Raw genomic sequence first — 18,755 nt, 5'->3', positions numbered from 1 at the left:
TTTTTTTTTTCTGAAAAGTAAAGTATCAAAAAAAAAGTTATTCAACCAAAACATTCCAATTTGCATCGGTTGTTATTTATTCCCGTATACTCGTACCAAATTTGAAAAATGTATTGAGTTTTGTATGTTAGTTTTATGTTATCATAAAATTTCATCAATTGGGAATACCTTGGCCTGCTTTTCCAGTACCATCAAGTTGACTTTTTACACTCGAAACTGTTCCCTTCACTTCTTTTCAGAACGGCTCTGCTGTGCTATTAATCTCGTATTTTGTGCATTGCTGCGCTGTACGATTTGCGGTAGAGGTAGAAGAAGTTTCATGGATCTGAAAAAATTTGCAATATAATTATTGCATGTATAATGTGAAGTTGGCAAAGATTCCGACACGTCCGAAATACGTATACTTTTTAGGTTTTTATTCACAGTAAGCAAGCTTGTTAGTATTGCTTTATTAAGACACCGCGTCAAATTACTAATGGCATGCACAAATATCTCGCCATGATGTTGCGCAAATTTTCATTCTCTCGGAGGCTCGCATTAACACCTACTTTAAAATATACTAAATCCCATCCGTACTATGTGGTGGAATTCCGCTGTCTATGACCTCTGAGTAATTGCTGATCTGTTTGAAATCTGATCGCTGCAGTTTCGCTCCCTGAATTTCCTCGTTTAGTTACTACATTGGGTGTTGGACAGTGCAAGCTGACTGAGCTTCTAATTCAACCACAGAACAAATGATTGAATAAATATCCTAATCGTTTGAAAGTATTTTAATCGTATCGTACGGACAAAGTATTAGTTTCATGGCTATCAACTAGAATCGGTTAATGATTCAAAATACATTCAAGTTTGTTCAAATAAACGTCTCTGATGTTCAACGTTGTTGCCTTTCATCAGTAATATACGCGTGCTGAGTTCACGGCGATTTTCATTCGAACGGAAAAATGTCGAAAAAACACGCCGGATATATGGTACCGTCGGAAGAATTGGACGATATTCCAATCGGCAATTATGAACCGACTTGCCTGAGTTCTGGGATCAACGAAAACGGTGAGTACCTATACACACGAGCTTATCAATTGGAAAGCAGTGAGTACTGTAAAAAATTCCACAGGCAAAGGAATTGCTCAATATCCGAGAAAACTAATTGACGCTGAAGAGAAATGGAAGGTTTCAATTCAAAGCCGACTTTCTATCGTTTTCCGCACCCTATTGATCGTTGGGCTTCTTGCCTTCATCGGATTCCTCATTCATATGACTATTACATCAGGTATGTTGGACGCTATTTTTATTTGTAATAAATTAGGCTATGAATTATCCGACTAGTGGCACATAGGCCGAGCAAAAGATCGACAAGCTTTTCCATTGTTCGAGACATCGGTAGATAGCACGATAGAAAAAAGTGATGCGATAATAGTTCGTTTTACAGATAAAAGTTACACCGAGGTAGAACTTACGAAAGTAGTAGAACTGGAGTATCCTGAAAATGAAATGACGACGGTGGACGATTCTGAGAACAACATCTTTGTTCAAATATCACCCTTCAGCCTAGAGGAAGAAGTTCCTGACGACATACTCCGTACTCTCTACAAAGAGGCCTATGGAAATATTCCCGATCACCAGTCATCTCGTTTGAAGCGTCAAGTCGAAACGGAAACCATCGAAAGCTGCAGAGAAAGACATGAAAAATGTAAGTTTCTCTTGGGTGAGTTAAAAAAAGTGACAAAAGATGTCTCGCACCAAATGCACGAGATTCGAAAGTTGATATCACAGATCAACTCGATCCATAAACAAGAAGTCCTCACCGTGGACAATACAAATATTACCGCTTTGGACTTTGTTACGTGTGTGAAATGCGAGAAGCTGGAATCCCAAACCACAAGGGTTAATTCCTTCACGGAAAATTCACAAAACAATAACGAGACCAGCTCATCTGTATTGATTACCGATTCAACAAGTCCACCGTCGAATGACCCTTCGACAATCCCTGGTCATAACGATGCTGCCGAGTATTCAGATGATTCTCCGGTGAACGACAAGACACAGCAGGCCAAGGTTTTCCAAAACTCAATCACGGTACCGGAAGACGTGAAAGTCCACAGCGCAGAGAGCGATTTCTTCTTCAGGCACAGCCAATTGAATCAAACCTCCGGTTCGCAATTTCAATGGCCAGATAAGCTTAGAATAGATCCTGAAGTAGTCAATCCAGGTACGAGCGGTTTAATCGTTCACGAAAGTGTTTCAACAACAACGGAGGATAATTCAGCGGCCTTGCCAACGTCAACCGCGAAGATGGACGATAATCCATCGCTCACTAACTCAAATGTTGACAAACGTATAAGGCTGCATAGGCCGAAGTCGAACTACGAACCAAATGGAAACGTCATACCAACGGCAGAGACGACGAAGACCAGCCAACAGGTAACCTACACCCCAAACGTGAGCTGGATGCCGTATCCTCTCTGCGTCTACGGGCCACCGAATCCTCCACCTCAGTCGGTAAGAGAAGCTTCATCTGGAATAATTACGTTTCCAGTATCCTCGTCTTCACAGGATGATCAAATCCATTACGGTCAGAACGGGGCCACTATGCCTGCAGTAACAGCAAATGGAAAGACTTCATCTTTCTACTTCAACTCTGTTCAGCCTGTGATCCAGCCGATACAAAATCCCGGCTTCCAGTTCGTCCCGGTGCAGTACCAGCCCACTTCAGTACCGGTTTCGCCACAACGATACGGACCCACGGGATCCGGAATCCAATATTTCCCTGTTGCTTCCGGCCCTCAGCAGACATCAGCGACAGGCCCAGCTCGGCCATTCTACTGCACATACGTGCCCACCCCATCATTTCAATTCCCGGTGGTCCCAGGAGTGTCAGAGTTCCAAAGGTCCGTGCCCGAAACAGCAGCCCCAGAAATCGACCTCGTCAGTCAAGATAAGTTCGAAGATGAGGAGCCAAGGTCAAGAGGTAAAAGATCTTTTTACTTTCCAATTCATTTTCTGACCAATTCCAAACGTCTTACTATGAACACCTACTGTGTGAACAGAGTACACCGCTGGATGTCCTCCGAACATGAAAGCATGCAGTGATCTCAGTAAATGCATTCCAAAATCGGGCTGGTGTGATGGTTTGGTAGATTGCACTGATGCCAGTGATGAAACCCGGTGTTCCTGCAGAGACCGGGTGGACAGAGAACGACTGTGTGACGGCTACTTCGACTGCCCTCTTGGCGAAGATGAGCTCGGATGTTTTGGTGGGGGGTCTGATGAACGGAGCGTTGTATTTTTTCAAAAATGATCGCATTCTAATTTTCCGTTTATCTGTTCCCAGGATGCGACTTCCATTCTTTTAGTTGCGATGACGCGGAGAGGCGTCAACGCTTGGGTAATTGCCTACCACTTGCTCAGCGTTGTGACGGCTTCCCACAGTGCCCTAACGGGAAAGATGAACTGTACTGCAACATCATAACTCACTTCATCGAAGAACGTAATGTGAGTACCATAATTTCAGATGGATTACTTTTTCACTGTAAAAACGGTATAAGTTCGATCTCAGACCGTGAGTCTCGTTTAGATGTTCGCAGTTGGTTACACAACCGGATACCTTCACAGGAACTGGAAAGGCCAATGGTATCCAGCTTGCACCCCGTCAACACTGTGGGCCAACGATGCTTGCCGAGCTGAAATCGGCGATGATAATTATAGGTACTTATTACAATAATTTAAGTTGTGTTATATTTAGACTCAAATTCTACTTCACGTTCTTTATATTTCCACAGAGATTTTCCATATGTCGAAAAAATTAAACTTCGACAGAAATACGCCGGTCCGTACGTCGTTCAATTACCTTCCAACGAAATCCAGATAGCACCCAACTGTTCGGGCAAAGCAGTCTTCGTTAGATGTCCTGAAATACCATGCGGTACCAGAGTATCATCACAGCACATCAATCCGATTTTCAGTTTTTCGCAATCCGTGCCATTTTCGAAGCCCAACCCATTGATCCAAGATTTTCGCAGTAAGTCAGGGGGTGAAAAACTCGATGATTCAAATCAGCACGAGCTGGCAGATGGCAGCGGGGTAGATTCACTTGAAAATCACTCGGCATCGAGCCCTGGTCTAAACGCCACCAGCCTTACAAATGACGATGATATTATCGTCAGTGAATCTAGAGTGGTCGGCGGTCATCCGAGTGAACCAAAAGCTTGGCCATCACTAGCCGCCGTGAACAGAGACGGTAGCTTTCATTGCGGTGGCGTAATTCTGGACGAGATATGGGTCCTAACAGCGGCCCATTGCATCGATGGGTGAGCCTGATATTAATTGTCTTTCAAAAGTACAGAAAGAGTCGCGATTCTTTAGCACCATTGTATTCGATTCATGATTCTTCAAACAATTCTTCAGCTTCGAAGCGCACTACTTCGACATACAAGCTGGAATGCTGAGGCGGTTTTCCTACTCACCGATGGAGCAGTCTCGTAAGGTTAGCCACGTTGTGATGTACCCGACATATGACAGAACAGTCATGAAGAACGACTTAGCCCTACTGCGTCTGGAAGCACCTCTGCACTTTAACCGTTGGGTCAGACCGGCTTGTCTCCCAGAAATCACAACAGCTGGAGCACATTGGAGAACAGGACCAACACCGGACACAACCTGCGTTTCCGCAGGCTGGGGATCACTAGTCGAGCACGGTCCTGATCGTAAGGAATAAATCTCATTAGTACAAAAACTTAGGCAGTAATTGAACACCGAAGAACTCGATAATTTTCATCCCGTTCCGTTATTCAATACAGCCGACCATCTTCGGGAAGTTGAATTACCAATTTTGCCGAACTGCAAGTACCCAGCGGATCAGAACGAAGCGGAAATTTGCGCAGGGTCACCATCAGGCGGGAGGGATACGTGCCAAGGAGACAGTGGCGGTCCACTGATGTGCAGGTATGTCGGCTCTTGTCATTTTAGCCCTGGAATCCTGAAGTTAATTTGATACTATGATTCAACCAGGAATCCGAATTCACCATCTCAATGGTACGTAGCGGGAATCGTGAGCCACGGAGAAGGTTGCGCTCGTCCAAACGAGCCTGGTGCATACACAAAAGTGAGCCGATTTGTTGAGTGGATAAACAGGACGCGCTGTAAGCATTAGAACGACTAATGGACACGTGAATTTCTATTGAAATGGTTGGCTTATCGTCTCTTTTTGCAGTTCAACGCAAAATGCCGAAGTACAAACCACTTGCACGTTGTCCTGGATACTACTGCCACAGTGGATCACGGAAGTGTTACTCGGCAAAAAGACGCTGTGACAAAATCGTCGACTGCATGGATGCTGAAGATGAGTTCAACTGTCATATGTTCCCAGATTTTCCGATATATTGGAATACTAATTCCAGCAGGTTTGATACCGTCGCGGCTACTCGGGAAGATTTTTCTACTCAGACAGAAATAAGCCAGGAAGAAACTGTTGATGGGGAGATGACTACTCTAGATTTGACTACAGGTAGCCTTATCAATATTCGATAGAAACTTGGAGTTTGACGGTATTTACTCTACTTCTCAATGGTGGTTCAATGGACGACTTTATTTTCAGAACCGTCATCCACTTCTCAGAGTGTTCCAAGATCAACGACAACTATCGAGCCCACGACAATACAACCTATAAAACAGATCGTTACCGAAGATGACATTGCGGAACAGAACATTATAGATCAGGACATTGCGAAACAGAACTTTACAGAAATGGACATTACAGAACAAAGTGAGGAATATATTACAACTACTCAGCAAACTGACGAAATCATGACGACTGTTCCCGCAGAAGCGATCAGTACCGTTTCACCGCCAACAAACCGTCATCATTTCAGCTGCCGGATGTAAGTTTTAATTTTTAGTCTGATCATAATGTAAGACGGGTGAAGCATGAATAGTTTGATAAAACAGTTGTTTTTCAGAGTGATACAAACTATCGACTTAATAAAGCGGTGCGACAGGATAGTTGATTGTCAGGATGGTACAGACGAAGTTGACTGCACCTGTAGAGATTATCTCAGTAGAATTTATCCTGCCTCAATTTGCGATGGCCACATAGACTGCTTCGACAGTACTGATGAAGAAAATTGCGGTTAGTTTGCAATTTAGTGTTAGTGAGTTTTCAATAGCATTTGCTACGTAACGTTGAATGTTTACAGACATATGTTCACCGAAAGAATTTCATTGCAAAAGAAGCGGTGAGTGCGTACCAATAGAGAAGAGATGCGACCAAATAGCAGATTGTGCATTCAACGAGGACGAGTTGAGCTGCCGTGAGTGAATTATCGATAGATAATGATCCCTCGATGCGAAAATCTCTAATACCAAAGTTACTTTTGCAGTTGCCTTGAGCAACGGGAAGTACGTGATAACCGATATCGATGGACTGCCGCATCACAAACGAGAAGGTATATTGACGTCGTATCAAAATGGCGAATGGGTGCCATTCTGCATCGATACGATATCGGAAAAACCAGCTATACTTTCGAAACGAATGTGTTCCTACTTCGGGTTTGGGTGAGTCGATTAGTGCAGTAATCGAGGAAGCGTAAGTTGCATTGATCCGATTTTCAGCGCTTGCGAGTCCTTCAACGAAACTCGGATGCAGAACGCGCCACTGGGGGTTAAGGCATCGACGGCGTTGAACCTGTTACCCTACGAGTACAGCACTCCCAATACCATGTCCATGGAGGAACCCCAATGCACGGTTCTTTACCTGAGATGTCTGCCGACGATACATTCGATCCCATTGACCTACCGTCTGAAAGGCATCAACGATCAAGAGGAGGACACTTACCTATGGCCGTGGCACGCTGCTGTGTTTATCGACGGTCGGTACCAGTGCTCGGCTGTTCTGCTTGAGCCAAGTTGGCTTCTGACAAGTGGCTACTGTGCCAAGGACCTGGAGTAAGCAATATTCGCTATGAATTAAATGACGAAAGAGATTGAGAGACTGTTAGTTACGTTAACTGTAATAGCAAATCCATTTACATTGATGACTGAAAATAAGTACTGATTGTCGATTCAACGCCATGGTACGATCTATACGTCCGTCGATACGTATACTTATGCGTGAGCTTATTTACAGTTAAACTGATCGATCATTTCGAACCATAAAAGAATATTTTTCGAACGAGTACGTATCATGAATTATTCAGCGAATAAGTACCGCGATGGACAGGCTAATTGATTCACTCGATCTGCAAGCCGGATGGAAGCTACTTATGAGGGTAACAATATGCGAGACCCAAAGACTAATCAGATTTTTCGGTTATTGTACTCAAATGTTTGGAACTGATCAAAGTTCGTTCTACATTCTTATTTCTTTTACTTGAGATTGATCTTGTTCCTAAAAAAGGAAGCTAAAATTTTACTTTGACTCACAGTTTGCAGCAAAATTACACCGTAGCACTTATGGGTGCGTCACGCTCGTACCTGCAAATCGATGGACCACATCAGCAGACGAGTGTAGTCGACGAGATAAAGAGCGTCAAGAATTCGGATGCGATTTTGATGCACCTCAAGCAGCCTGTTAATATGACTCGGCATGTGCAGCCAATGTATCTTCAAAAAAGGTCGGTAAAAATTTCACGCCATGAACTCCGAACTTGCGCTGAATCCACCAAACATATTTTATCATCTCTTATCAATTCTCAGAACTCACCCAGCCTCAGAATCCGACACGTGTGCAACGGTAGGTGTCGACAAGGATGAAAAAACGAGGAGCATTTTCCTCAGGGCGGTCCTCAACAACTGTCCCGTAAATCGTCGGTGTTACGAGAATGCCAACCCCATAAAATGCGAGGTGATATCACAATTATCACTATACTAAGAATGTTATCTTCAAATAACTTTAGGAAAGACGTACCTCTGTGTCATGATCACTGACCATTCACAATCGGACTATTTCAGAACGTAACCTCAATGGAATGGAGTGGGACGGTGGTTTGTCATGGATGCAGTGGATGGTACCCGGCTGCTGTTTACCACGTGCAAGCAGGACCATGCAGCTTTCAAACGAAGCAGAGCCTGTCCAGCATAGACTACATCAACACAAATCTGATCACCGGGATGCGTAAGTTATCGACTATCAGTCGTCCTTGTGAACCAATTTTAATCGGTGATCTATAGTCAGAGATGAATTCCGTTCCACAGAAGAAACTCCGCAATCAAATATGTCCGAACCGTATTGCGAGGGGTTCAGATGCCCGTTAGGAAAGTGCATAGAATGGCCAAAGGTCTGTGACGGTGTTCCAAACTGCAGGAATGGGGCTGATGAGGATCCAAAGTACTGTCAAGAGATGAGGGACCGCTGCGCGAACGGAATCGACGATACGATCGGATGTCGTAAGTTTGTATTTCCTGCTTATCGTGATCACGATTTATCGACGTATCTTTATTTTTTTAGACTGCGCTCAAACCGAACTTCGCTGTGGGAACGGCCAGTGCATACCAAAATCAATGTTTTGCGACGGAAAGAGTGACTGCGCTGATGGAACTGACGAGCCGGAAACCGGATGCAACTGTGCTGCCTACCTCAAGTTGACAGCGCCGAACTTGATTTGCGATGGAAGACGCCACTGCTTTGATAAATCTGACGAAAGCCCTAAGCTGTGCTACTGCAAGGACGCCAGCTTCAAGTGCGACGGAAGGTCAGCAGAGGCTTGACGATACTTTTTCCCACTTCCACATCACATTCCTCATCACATGCCCACTCTCTTTTTTCAGAGTCGAAGAGTGCGTGTCACAAGACTTTGTCTGCGACGGTGATCAGGACTGTTCTTCAGGGGATGACGAGAAAGAGTGTCAGGCTTTGCAGGCTCTGCCGTCATACTCGTGAGTTAATTTTGTCCACGACAGGCTCGCCACTCTGTGGTAACCGGTCTACTATAATGCTCGATGAATCATTCCAGACCCGGTTACGGTGAGGTCATTCAAAGGTCGTACGGCATCTGGCACTCGCAGTGTTTCCCTGCCGGTTCTGTGGCCGAAAACGAGGGAATCGATCTCTGCACCGAGTGGGGCTACAAGTATGTGAAAAACGTCACCGAGAGCGACGCCAGCGATCCGAGAAACTCGCCGCTAGTTCCTGTTCTCGACAAATTTTACATGGTACGGTTGAATATGAAGGCTTGGGTCATCATGAGAGATGACAAAGCTCTCGTCAGTTTACATCCACCTGATCAGACATGCTACCGTCACTTTGTAACCTGCGCCTGAGCGTTTGATCTTTTCTTTCCATCATTGCTCAGGGTCTACCAGCTACAGTAGAATTTGAAAAGTAACGAGCCTCAGGGTGTTCACGTATCTTCAAAGCTGATATCATTGTTCGTTACATTACGTAATGTTACGCAACTCGAAACTTCGGGACTTATTATCTAATGCTTCTATTAAAATACACGTGCTAACACCACGAGCTCGCACGCCAATGTATTAGTATTTTAATTTGTTTCCACCTGAGATGATTCTGTAATTTATTTTATATTTATGCAAAAATTACTTAACGCGTCTCTTTCTTTCGTCAATCTACCTGAATCGTCGAGGATTTTTGACAACTCAATTCAATAACTATATACACATTCACGTAGTTTCCTCAGCGTACTATTAAGAATTGTTTCTGTTACGACAATAAGTACATGTGTTATAGACAGGTACAAACGGCATCTGTTATTTCTTAAAGTACGCATACGACACATTTAATAATTTGAATTACCTGTATATTTAGTCTCTTGAGTTTTAACATGTGAATTCTTCGTCGTGTTGGAGCTCGAGAACCGATCTGCAGATCAATCTCTTAAGCTTGTTAAGATGTTCTTGTACTCACGGCTATAGTACCGAAGCAAACTATTAATATAGTATTAGAATATAAGTGAATTTGTAGTATTCTATTATTTATATTTGAAAAGAATTTTTCATTCAAAATATGGGACATGTAAAAAAGAGGATGAGAATAAAAATGATATTTATATGCCAAGGATTCATACGGGTAATGAAATTTTTCCACCCATTCAAAAATTGTGCGCAAAATCGAGCCACAAGAATCGGTAAATAATAATTGATCACCACGCGTTAGTCACCTGAGAATGTGAACGGACCCCGGAGCGAGCAGTTGGAATTGTTAGGCGTCGAGTATTATAAGCTACACACAGCACAGTGGTTCACCTTCGGCAGTGAAGTGACCCCATTTACGCTCTGCCTCAACGTTCCAAGACTTCGATGGTTGTTTGATATCTCATCTCGAATTTACCTCAACTGGTCACCTCCCACTTTTCTTGCTCTTCCTCCTCCACTGTTGGTTTTTGATCGGAGTATACTACAGTAAATCGGTGAAATTCGCCAGGTACAGCATCTCGGCATTAGACGTGGATCAACACAGCGACTTTGCCAGACAAGAGCTTTGCCCATGCATTGCACCCATGCACACATCTCCAATGTGATAATTTAGTACCCAACTGAGTACCGTTGCAGGTCCCCTGAGTTTTCAGCTTTCAGTCGAGCGTCGAGCACTCGGACGCGAAGGAGGCGAGAGAGCGATAACGAGAGCAACGATGTAGTAGCCTCACGGCAAGATGAAGAGAGAAAGAGCGAGAGAGAAAGCTGGAACAAGAAGGAATGCGAGGCCTTATTACGTGTCCGGTTGATCGTTTCTTCCTTCGTGCACGGGGTTGGTCTTTACATTCCATCTCAAAACACCACGGTTTTCTGAAAACCGACAAATTCGGCACACAGATTGGATTCAGAGTAGAATTAGAAATTTCTGAATTCAGAATTTGTGTCACTGCAATCGCTTGGATGAAGCTTGCGAAGTGGAGAACAGGAAATCATGGTTGCGCGCGAGTGCAACGAAGGTTGTGAAAAATCGGCAAGATGGCAAAGAGACTGAGGATGAATAAATCAAAATGCATACGGTATGTGTGCACTAAACTTGTCCATAGGTTTATAAGCGTGCTAAGGAATGTGCGAAGAGCCTTTAACTGCGGGGCCACGTTGGCAGTCCCGTTATACTTGGCAGCTTCCTGCCGGCCTCCACCTCCGTCAAGAGTCCACTTCTGCATACATAACGCGAGCTATCGATATCAAACGCGTCATACACGAAACACGTGTCCCCTCCAGTCGTAGGTAAATCGTATTCCAAGCCATGACTATTCCAGGTGGATCTTACGCAATTACAAATTGCTGGGACAAAGCGGTGAAGACACCGCGAACAATCGGATAGCGAAATGCGGAAGGACGCCGCATCCTATGATACCAGTACCGATAACTGTAATGGTGTTTAGATTCCCGTTCACTATTCCTTGTCCCAATATTCCCCGGGAAGATAGTTAATGCAATTTGTCCCGCACTTAACCAACTCCTTACTAATTTTGTATAAAAGAGCATAACGAGACTGTAGGATTAACTGTAAAATTATAGCAGACTCACTAATCACTGTGGATGGTGAAATCGACTAAAGTGTCAGCCAAAGTATTAGCCAAAAGCGTTTGTCGAAAAACAGACAACAACCGCGTCAAGCAGGTACTTAAAGTCGACTCACCTGATCAGCATCTGGTACTAAACGTGAGAATACGCCTGTTAGATAATCGCGGGACGAGATTAGTGAAGGAATGTATGACACGCGGTATTTCGAATGACAACGAACCAGGGAGAGTCGAGGAGATTGTACCGCTGGTCGAATATGCAAATCGGGTAAAACTGCCTCCCATTTAGGCGCGTGAAGCATGGGGGGTTACTTTGAATAGATTTATACAATATCATGGTGGGTGAGCACCATGTGAAGCAGCCTGCACTGCACATGTAGAAGAACCATTGAGATCGAGGTTGTATTATGCGAGGGATGTACACTGTCCACAAATACAGACGTAAGATTTGAAAGGAAATGAACGTGTCGTTGAACCGTTAACCGATTATGGAAACGTGCGACTATAATGGATAAGGAAAAACGGAGACGTGCTAGTACCGCAGCACGAATGTAAACCGTGTCCAATGGAAGCGGTATTGCTTAGATTGTCTAAGCTGATCAGATTACTTGAGGCTGACTTTAACTGGTCAGTTTGAAGCGCCATTTCACATAGACTTGGCGATTACCGAGATGCTTTGTTTTTGTAAAAAAATTCGTGATCAATCAACGCACGATAGATCTCCACATGATTATTGCCTAACAGTGAATCATTAACTGCAGCTCAATTGCGCTACCAATTATTTACATTAACCTGATCGTAGTGATTGAACGGTGCGACGTTCCGACGTGGTTTGTAGCTTTTCGGTAACGGTAACCAAGTAGTTTGCTGCAAATAGATGGGGCCTAGATAATTGTCTAATCGGTTCTGGAGTGGCTCTGACTCGTCTGCCTCAAGCAGAATAATTGGCACGTTATAGGGCAATAGTGTGTGGATAGTTATTATGGTTTTGTGAAACCTACTGACCCGAAACTACACTATAAATACAGGGAGCAAGCATAGGATCGTTGAAAAGAAAGGCACTTTTGCGGAGAGAATATCTGCACGGTTTTTGAGAGACGCGTTCGGGTTATAAATTTACTGAAAGTCTATTTTATTTTTACATATCTATTACTATATATGTGTTGAATATTCTAAAAGGTAGAGACAAAAGAGCCGCGTGCGGGTTTTAGCCCTGAAATCTAGGTGGACAGCGCACGTTAAGAAGCCACGTGCTATGAAACGTAAAACGAACTGCAAAACCTGTAGAAAGCAACTAGTCTACTGCAGACTTTACGCGGAAAATGCACGAGTCGAATGAAACCCGTCGTGTATAAATGCGTGCTAAAGCGTAAAGTAGTTCCGGTGACACCGATTTCATCGGTGATGGATCATTGAAGTACGGAAAGGAAAATAAGAAACTAATTCATCTTCGATTTTCAATATAAGATCAATGCGTACCTGCGTTAGCAGAATAATTGAACTATTCCATCAGAGAATCTTAATCTCAGCAAATCGCACGAATGTAATGTAATTTGCTTTCTTTACTACTGTTCCATTCCCTTAGATCGAAATTTTTTTTGCACGTCAAGAGAGTGACTGGAATATTATGTAGCTTGTTAAAAAGTAGCACGAAGAATAGACGTGCAGTGTTTCGTTGTATTTTTCTTCGATATTTTCTCCTTTCGAATTTCGATGAGAAATAAAGAGGGAAAAGAAGAAAAAGCAAATTAATTATCCTAAGCAGGTGAAAATCGTATACCGAATTCAATTGGTAAACGACTAACGCACACAAAAGTGGGATCCACATGTCCACATGTCACGTTGCGATCAACGGCTTCTTTCCAGGTCGATGTCTCATGAAAGCTTTCGTTCTAATCGCAAGTCCTGGCTCGGTTAATCGTTGCCAGCTATTCGCATTCGCCATTAGCTCTTGTCTTATAGGGTCACTGTTGTATTTCTCTGCTACAGTATGCTGCACAACGTCCACTACGATTTTCTCCTTCTTCGTTTTCGCGGTTCATCGTTTTTTATTCCGACGTCTGACTCTTCGCAAATGATCTAAGAATTTACAGTCAACCAGGAAACGCTTCGGATCAGCGTTAAAATCCGTGCGCTAATTGTAAAAGGTAACTCGGCGTCGGCCTCGACGTCAAGGTCGAGCGGCCATTACCAGTTATTTCTGCAGGCGCGACGTCGAAGACGTCAAAGAAATCTTCAATCGATATATGTATGTATATAAACATATATATGTCTGAGTATTGCTATACACTAGACGTATGCACCTTAACTAGTACCTATAAACAGTCGTAGCTCTGACTTGAATGAATTCCGATACCACATCGCCATATTCTGGTTCAACGCATGTGTTTTTTCGATTTCGATACATTTAGGATCAAACGAGATCCGTGAACTGCAAGCTCAACTAAGGTTCACCATCAGAGAGGCGGAAATTAATCTCACGAAATGATCATACACATGGCGTTACACTATAGTCTCATACAAGAAGAAAGAAACCTTCAAGTCGAATCAAAGCAGAGAACCGTGTCGAAAAAATAATCGATTTTTTGTTACCGTGCAAATAATTACATGATATTTTATGGTTATAGCGAATATATATTATAGAATGGTTACAACGTGCTGCTGAGAACTATAATCAAGTTTTTCGAAGATGAAGAAAATTTGACAGAAGTGGGACGAACGGGACTCTGAAGATTCGATGGATACAAAGAATAAACCGATCATCGAATTCAGATCCGATATCGGCTTTTGTCGAAATGGCGACGAAAAACATTGGATAACCAAAAATGAAAATATCGACGTACAATTCTAACCGACAAGGCGATGGTATAAGACGTCTATTTGTGAACGACGATCCCAGAGGCGATGCGTCTTTCTTTCTATTCGAGATCTCATTGCCAGATGGTCACGGGGGCCGAGGAAGAACCGGACATGCTTTCTTTTCCCCATTTTACGATTCAAGATAGACGCACAAACCCGAGCGGAATTTTCTGTCTCCCTTGAACAGGGTCTTGTTACTTCGTTCGCGTGTTAAAAAATCTTTGAAAACAGCTAATTTCCTTATACAACAAAGATATAACGTTAATTCATTTCTGATTCGGTTTTTGGCAGATTATAGCCGAGGAATGGAAAAACAAACCGCGTTACAAGCTTACATTATATTTTCTCAGCACTCATTATCAGGTACAGGCTCGTACATGAGAGTGATTAGACACTGCAATTACGTGCTGCTGTGTTACATAACAACGCGTGAGGGGGAGTTCAGTGTTAATTATACATTTCTGACGCGGGGATTAAGATAACCGATGCAAACAAGGAACTGCAATCTTCAAGTATACCTCTGCGTGTACAACTATACTTGTATAATGATTCAGAGTTGCGTTTTATTAAAGAATTAATAATTTATTCGACTATAAATCTCCATTTTAAATGAAGTTCTAGTAATTTCCAAGATTCGACTATACATATGTAGATACTTAAAACGAATTTACGAGGTATGTTTTCAAATTTTTCTTATCTGGACTTTTAAATGCTCTCATCAATATTACCGCATATGTATTGAAAAATAAATAAATAAAAATATTATTATTTAAAAAATCGTCCTCACGGCAGGTCAGAAATATTTTTTGCCAGGTATTTGGCGAGAGGTTCTTTCGTTTGCGAAAATCGCAGGTCTATCGTCACCTGCCAGTCGGTCCCACGGCCCTATATCTTGTTACGCACCTTACTGTAACCTGCAGTACACAGGATGCAGTTTCACCTGCGACAAGGGACGCGTAAAGGTACCTGCTCTCCCTACCTGCACCTAAACTCTGGTCGTCGGGTCGTTTATTTAAGCCGTAGCGTTATATTACCGAAACATTTTCTACCTGTAGTTTACCAAATGTGAATCACCACCCCGTAGCGTTGATTTGCATTTTACCAGGCGTCAAAGACTAGCAAACTTTTATTAACCGTAAATTACTACGACATGCATGTATGGCTTATAACCGTTATTATCGAAGATCGTTGGGACAATAACAGCTATGAATGAATCAAAAGTCATTTTTTTTTTAATATCCTCAGCAAAGTAGTAATTATTTGCTAACTCGTTTCTTTTTTTTTTGTTAATGGTTAATCCTGATATTTACAGCATTCGTTTAATGATTTTCAAAAATCTTGTTTTATATCATGACGGGGTTGCAATTTATTTGGAAACAGTACTTTTGCATACCTAATTGATAGTCTTTAGTAGAGTAAGGTAAAAGAATAAAAACTATTTAAAAAAAAGTGTGTAAAATATTTCTGTAAATATTCGAGGTACTGGTATCTCGTGTAATGATTTGAAAAAAAAAAAAAATAATTAACCAAATAAATAAAATAAAATCAATAAAAAAAAAATAATAAAAAAAAAAAAAAACGCATCGTTCTTCGGCAAATAAACAAACGTAAATACCTACCTTCTACGATTAATTTCCAGCGAATAGCAAGGGAAAAAAACAGGGAACCCCACGAACGCCAGGCGTATAGTATATACCTACCTTCGTTTACCAGACGGTGAAGTCCGAGCGCTCTACGTAGCTTACTCGGGCATCGGTATCTCCAGGATGAATGCCGAGGTGAAGGTAGGTTACACCTATACAGCAACGTCTAGCTGCAGCCGAGTTCGAAGCTCGCCTCTGGTACACAGAGGGGAGAATCGTTCGTGTACGTGCAGAGTCACAAAGAAGAATGGTGCCCAATACCAACAAGCTCACCTGCGTCCATAGGTAGCACAGTTCTTGCGGGGCCCAAAGAAGAAGAGTGGGGCCCTCTTGCTTTGCAGGCAGGCCAACCAGCCGAGCGACTCAGGTAGCGCCGTTCACTTGGACGGAACCATCATCGCGGACCCGGTTCTTTAGTCTCGAGATGGTTGCCCACGGGTAAAGTTCTCTTTCTCCATTATTTTGGCCGCAGTGTGGTGACCAGGACTCAAATATTTTTCGGCAAAATTCTCGTCGGTGATACGGGAAAACATCACCCTCCGTCGGTTATTATTACAAGTGACGTGGTCAGGGGTGGAGAGTGCAGAGGACCTTCTTCTTCCCACAGCGTTGACTGTTTGGTTCTTTATGTTCAATTAGTTTGTACGTGTCGGACGGATTTGTACTGTACAAACACGGTTTTTTATACCAAAGTATAAAATTTGAATGCAATATATTGTACAGTGGTGGGTGGAATCGAGTCTTCGGTTTTACTGCAACGCGCTAAAGGTACGACGGGCTGAGTGTTAATGTGCTCGAATAAAGGACCGTAACCCAGGATCTAGACTAGCGCCAAAGAAACGTGAGTTTGATATTTTTATTGCTTATAGCTTTCCATTTGTTTCATAATAAAGTACGAATATTTTTCTTGTACGTCCTGTGATCAACAAATGTGTATCGGTATCCTTATGACCCGAATTTTCGTCCTCATTCAGGTATCGTTCTTCGTATTATTCTTCGGCAAGGCCAAACAAATTTTTGAACCGCCATCAACCTGGCTCCGAATCGTGAACCGCGTCAAATGTCTGCCAATCGGTCCAATGCCGATTTCTGTTGCCTAATTTGCTTTGGATGTGTATGCTTGTACAAGAGAGAAAGAGAGAAGCGATCGGTCGCGTTTTATGAATTTCTGAAGGTTCGCAGAGTTTGCAGTTAATTGCAGTAATCGACTGCCTGGTTCGTTATTCGACACCAATTTTTATGTACCTACGATGCTTGGATTCGTGTAGGTATATTAAATAAGTGCTGTCCATCATCCGACTGAATCATCGTGTATTGGCTTAAAATCAAAGAGGAAAATTTCGCCAGAAATGACTATGCCTGCAGGTTACTGTACCGTGATCATTGTACAACATTCATCGATACTTTTAAATCGGCAAAGATTATAACGACAGTTAATGACCCGCTTTAAAACGGTTGAGTTAAAGTAATCAATGTGGTGATAATTAGCCGCGTCCATTCAACTCGCGTTGAACACCAGATTAGGTAGACAAAATCTAATAATCAGATTGTGCATAGGTACTAGACGAAAATCTGTTGCTGAAAAGATTTTGCGAATGAACACGAAGCTGCAGAACCGACGCCCTGAAAGGAACTGAAAATAATCTCAGAACCGATCATAAACCAGCAAACCCAAACCAAACCCAGCCGGTTGGAAATGGTCGGCTATATTGAAGCTTTAAGACGACTCGAAATTTTAAGCGGTACAGGTACCGAAAAATTCTTTCCAGCAATGAGGAACCTCTGCGGCAGGTATTAAGAATCCCAGGAAATTCCACAAGTTTGTTATTCCAAGGAATTAATTCATCAGAAAAGCTTAAAATCGAAGAGAAGATGAGAAGGAAGAGTCAACTTTCGTGCCCAGGGTACACATCGGTGCACAACCCTTTGTTCGGCTTCCGAGGATAATCATATGCACCGGAATTCCAAGGTCTGACTCTACGTGTTGGCGACTACGGTTGTTGTACCGGGTAAATGTCAAGGCTGCAAACGTTCTCGGTTGACAATTGCCGCACAAGGCGTGGAAACCAACATCTGAGATCATCGAGTCGATTGAACATACATATAATTTGGACCAAGAGTCTCCGTGCAGTTGGTCTCTCTTAACCACAGAAATTGGAGGAGACCTTTTACTCCCAGAGATAAGTGAAGAAGAATTTCATCTCGAAGGATTCCAAATAAGATTTTTTTTTCATTTTGATTAAAAAATTTTCGCACAAGATTTTGCATTTCGCATGGACGACACTGACTTTGAATTAAAGTTGAACGGTAACTTGCTCGTTAGCGTCGCACGTCGATCGAAAGAGTGGGTTAATTTGGAGGCTTGAGTTAATCTCGGTGACTCCACACTAGTTAGGCGTCTAAGTCACGGCACAGTTAAAGAGACCGAAGACTAAATATTAATAGTCGTATATACACTAACGGTATTTATTGCTCGGCGGCAATTAGTGTTACATTACATTGCACGTCGAGGAACGGCACAAGCGAGCCATGAGCACATGCGAATAACACACCAAGCCATTACTAACACGTAAGCACAAGTTACAGTTAAACAAAGCCATGGGCAATTAGCAGACCATATAAACTTCGCGACGGTGAAAAGAGCTCGTCGACGTGGTCGTTCCATCGAATGATATGCTCGTACAGTCTCGTTACGATACCGCAATTTCTGATATCGTGTCAGAACAACGTGACAGGAAATTGGATTGTGGCAGACATTTTTCGCAAATGTCAGCTGAAATCTTCGCGCTCTTTTAGCACAGTA

The 18,755-nt window shown here is 42.8% G+C and overlaps 2 protein-coding genes and 1 long non-coding RNA gene across 5 annotated transcripts in view; 2 read left to right on the top strand and 1 right to left on the bottom strand.

Moving 5' to 3' along the window:
- Positions 1–347: 347 nt before the first annotated feature.
- Positions 348–7,581, bottom strand: LOC124408315. 2 transcript variants are annotated; one of them, XR_006929408.1, is made up of 3 exons: positions 7,468–7,581; positions 7,202–7,381; positions 348–711 (listed from the first exon to the last, which is right to left on the bottom strand). It is a non-coding gene; the product is annotated as an uncharacterized LOC124408315 (long non-coding RNA). The 2 variants fall into 2 exon arrangements; XR_006929409.1 differs by lacking the exon at positions 348–711 and adding an exon at positions 6,817–6,934.
- On the top strand, positions 1,141–10,001 carry LOC124408313 (serine protease nudel). Its single transcript, XM_046885169.1, has 23 exons — positions 1,141–1,270; positions 1,430–2,499; positions 2,647–2,968; positions 3,048–3,254; positions 3,332–3,492; positions 3,575–3,705; positions 3,780–4,307; positions 4,405–4,703; positions 4,797–4,941; positions 5,008–5,138; positions 5,210–5,503; positions 5,594–5,876; positions 5,955–6,124; positions 6,192–6,305; positions 6,375–6,549; positions 6,607–6,939; positions 7,419–7,607; positions 7,690–7,837; positions 7,945–8,107; positions 8,188–8,379; positions 8,441–8,684; positions 8,761–8,868; positions 8,946–10,001. Exons 1-23 carry the CDS (start codon positions 1,255–1,257, stop codon positions 9,250–9,252), a joined length of 5,730 nt encoding a protein of 1,909 aa, XP_046741125.1. The 5' UTR covers positions 1,141–1,254; the 3' UTR covers positions 9,253–10,001.
- A 6,616-nt stretch (positions 10,002–16,617) lies between these two features.
- Positions 16,618–18,755, top strand: part of LOC124408311 (sushi, von Willebrand factor type A, EGF and pentraxin domain-containing protein 1) — a 34,579-nt gene continuing 32,441 nt past the window's right edge. For both annotated transcript variants that reach the window (XM_046885168.1, XM_046885167.1), the window contains exon 1: positions 16,618–16,793. The gene's annotated coding sequence lies outside the window, so the exon portion shown is untranslated. The remainder of the gene's footprint in view (positions 16,794–18,755) is intronic.

This window comes from Diprion similis, chromosome 7, assembly GCF_021155765.1.
Source record: "Diprion similis isolate iyDipSimi1 chromosome 7, iyDipSimi1.1, whole genome shotgun sequence".
NCBI lineage: Eukaryota > Metazoa > Arthropoda > Insecta > Hymenoptera > Diprionidae > Diprion > Diprion similis.
The sequence above is the reverse complement of the archived record's forward strand: the minus strand, read 5'-3'. Positions and strand labels throughout refer to the sequence as shown.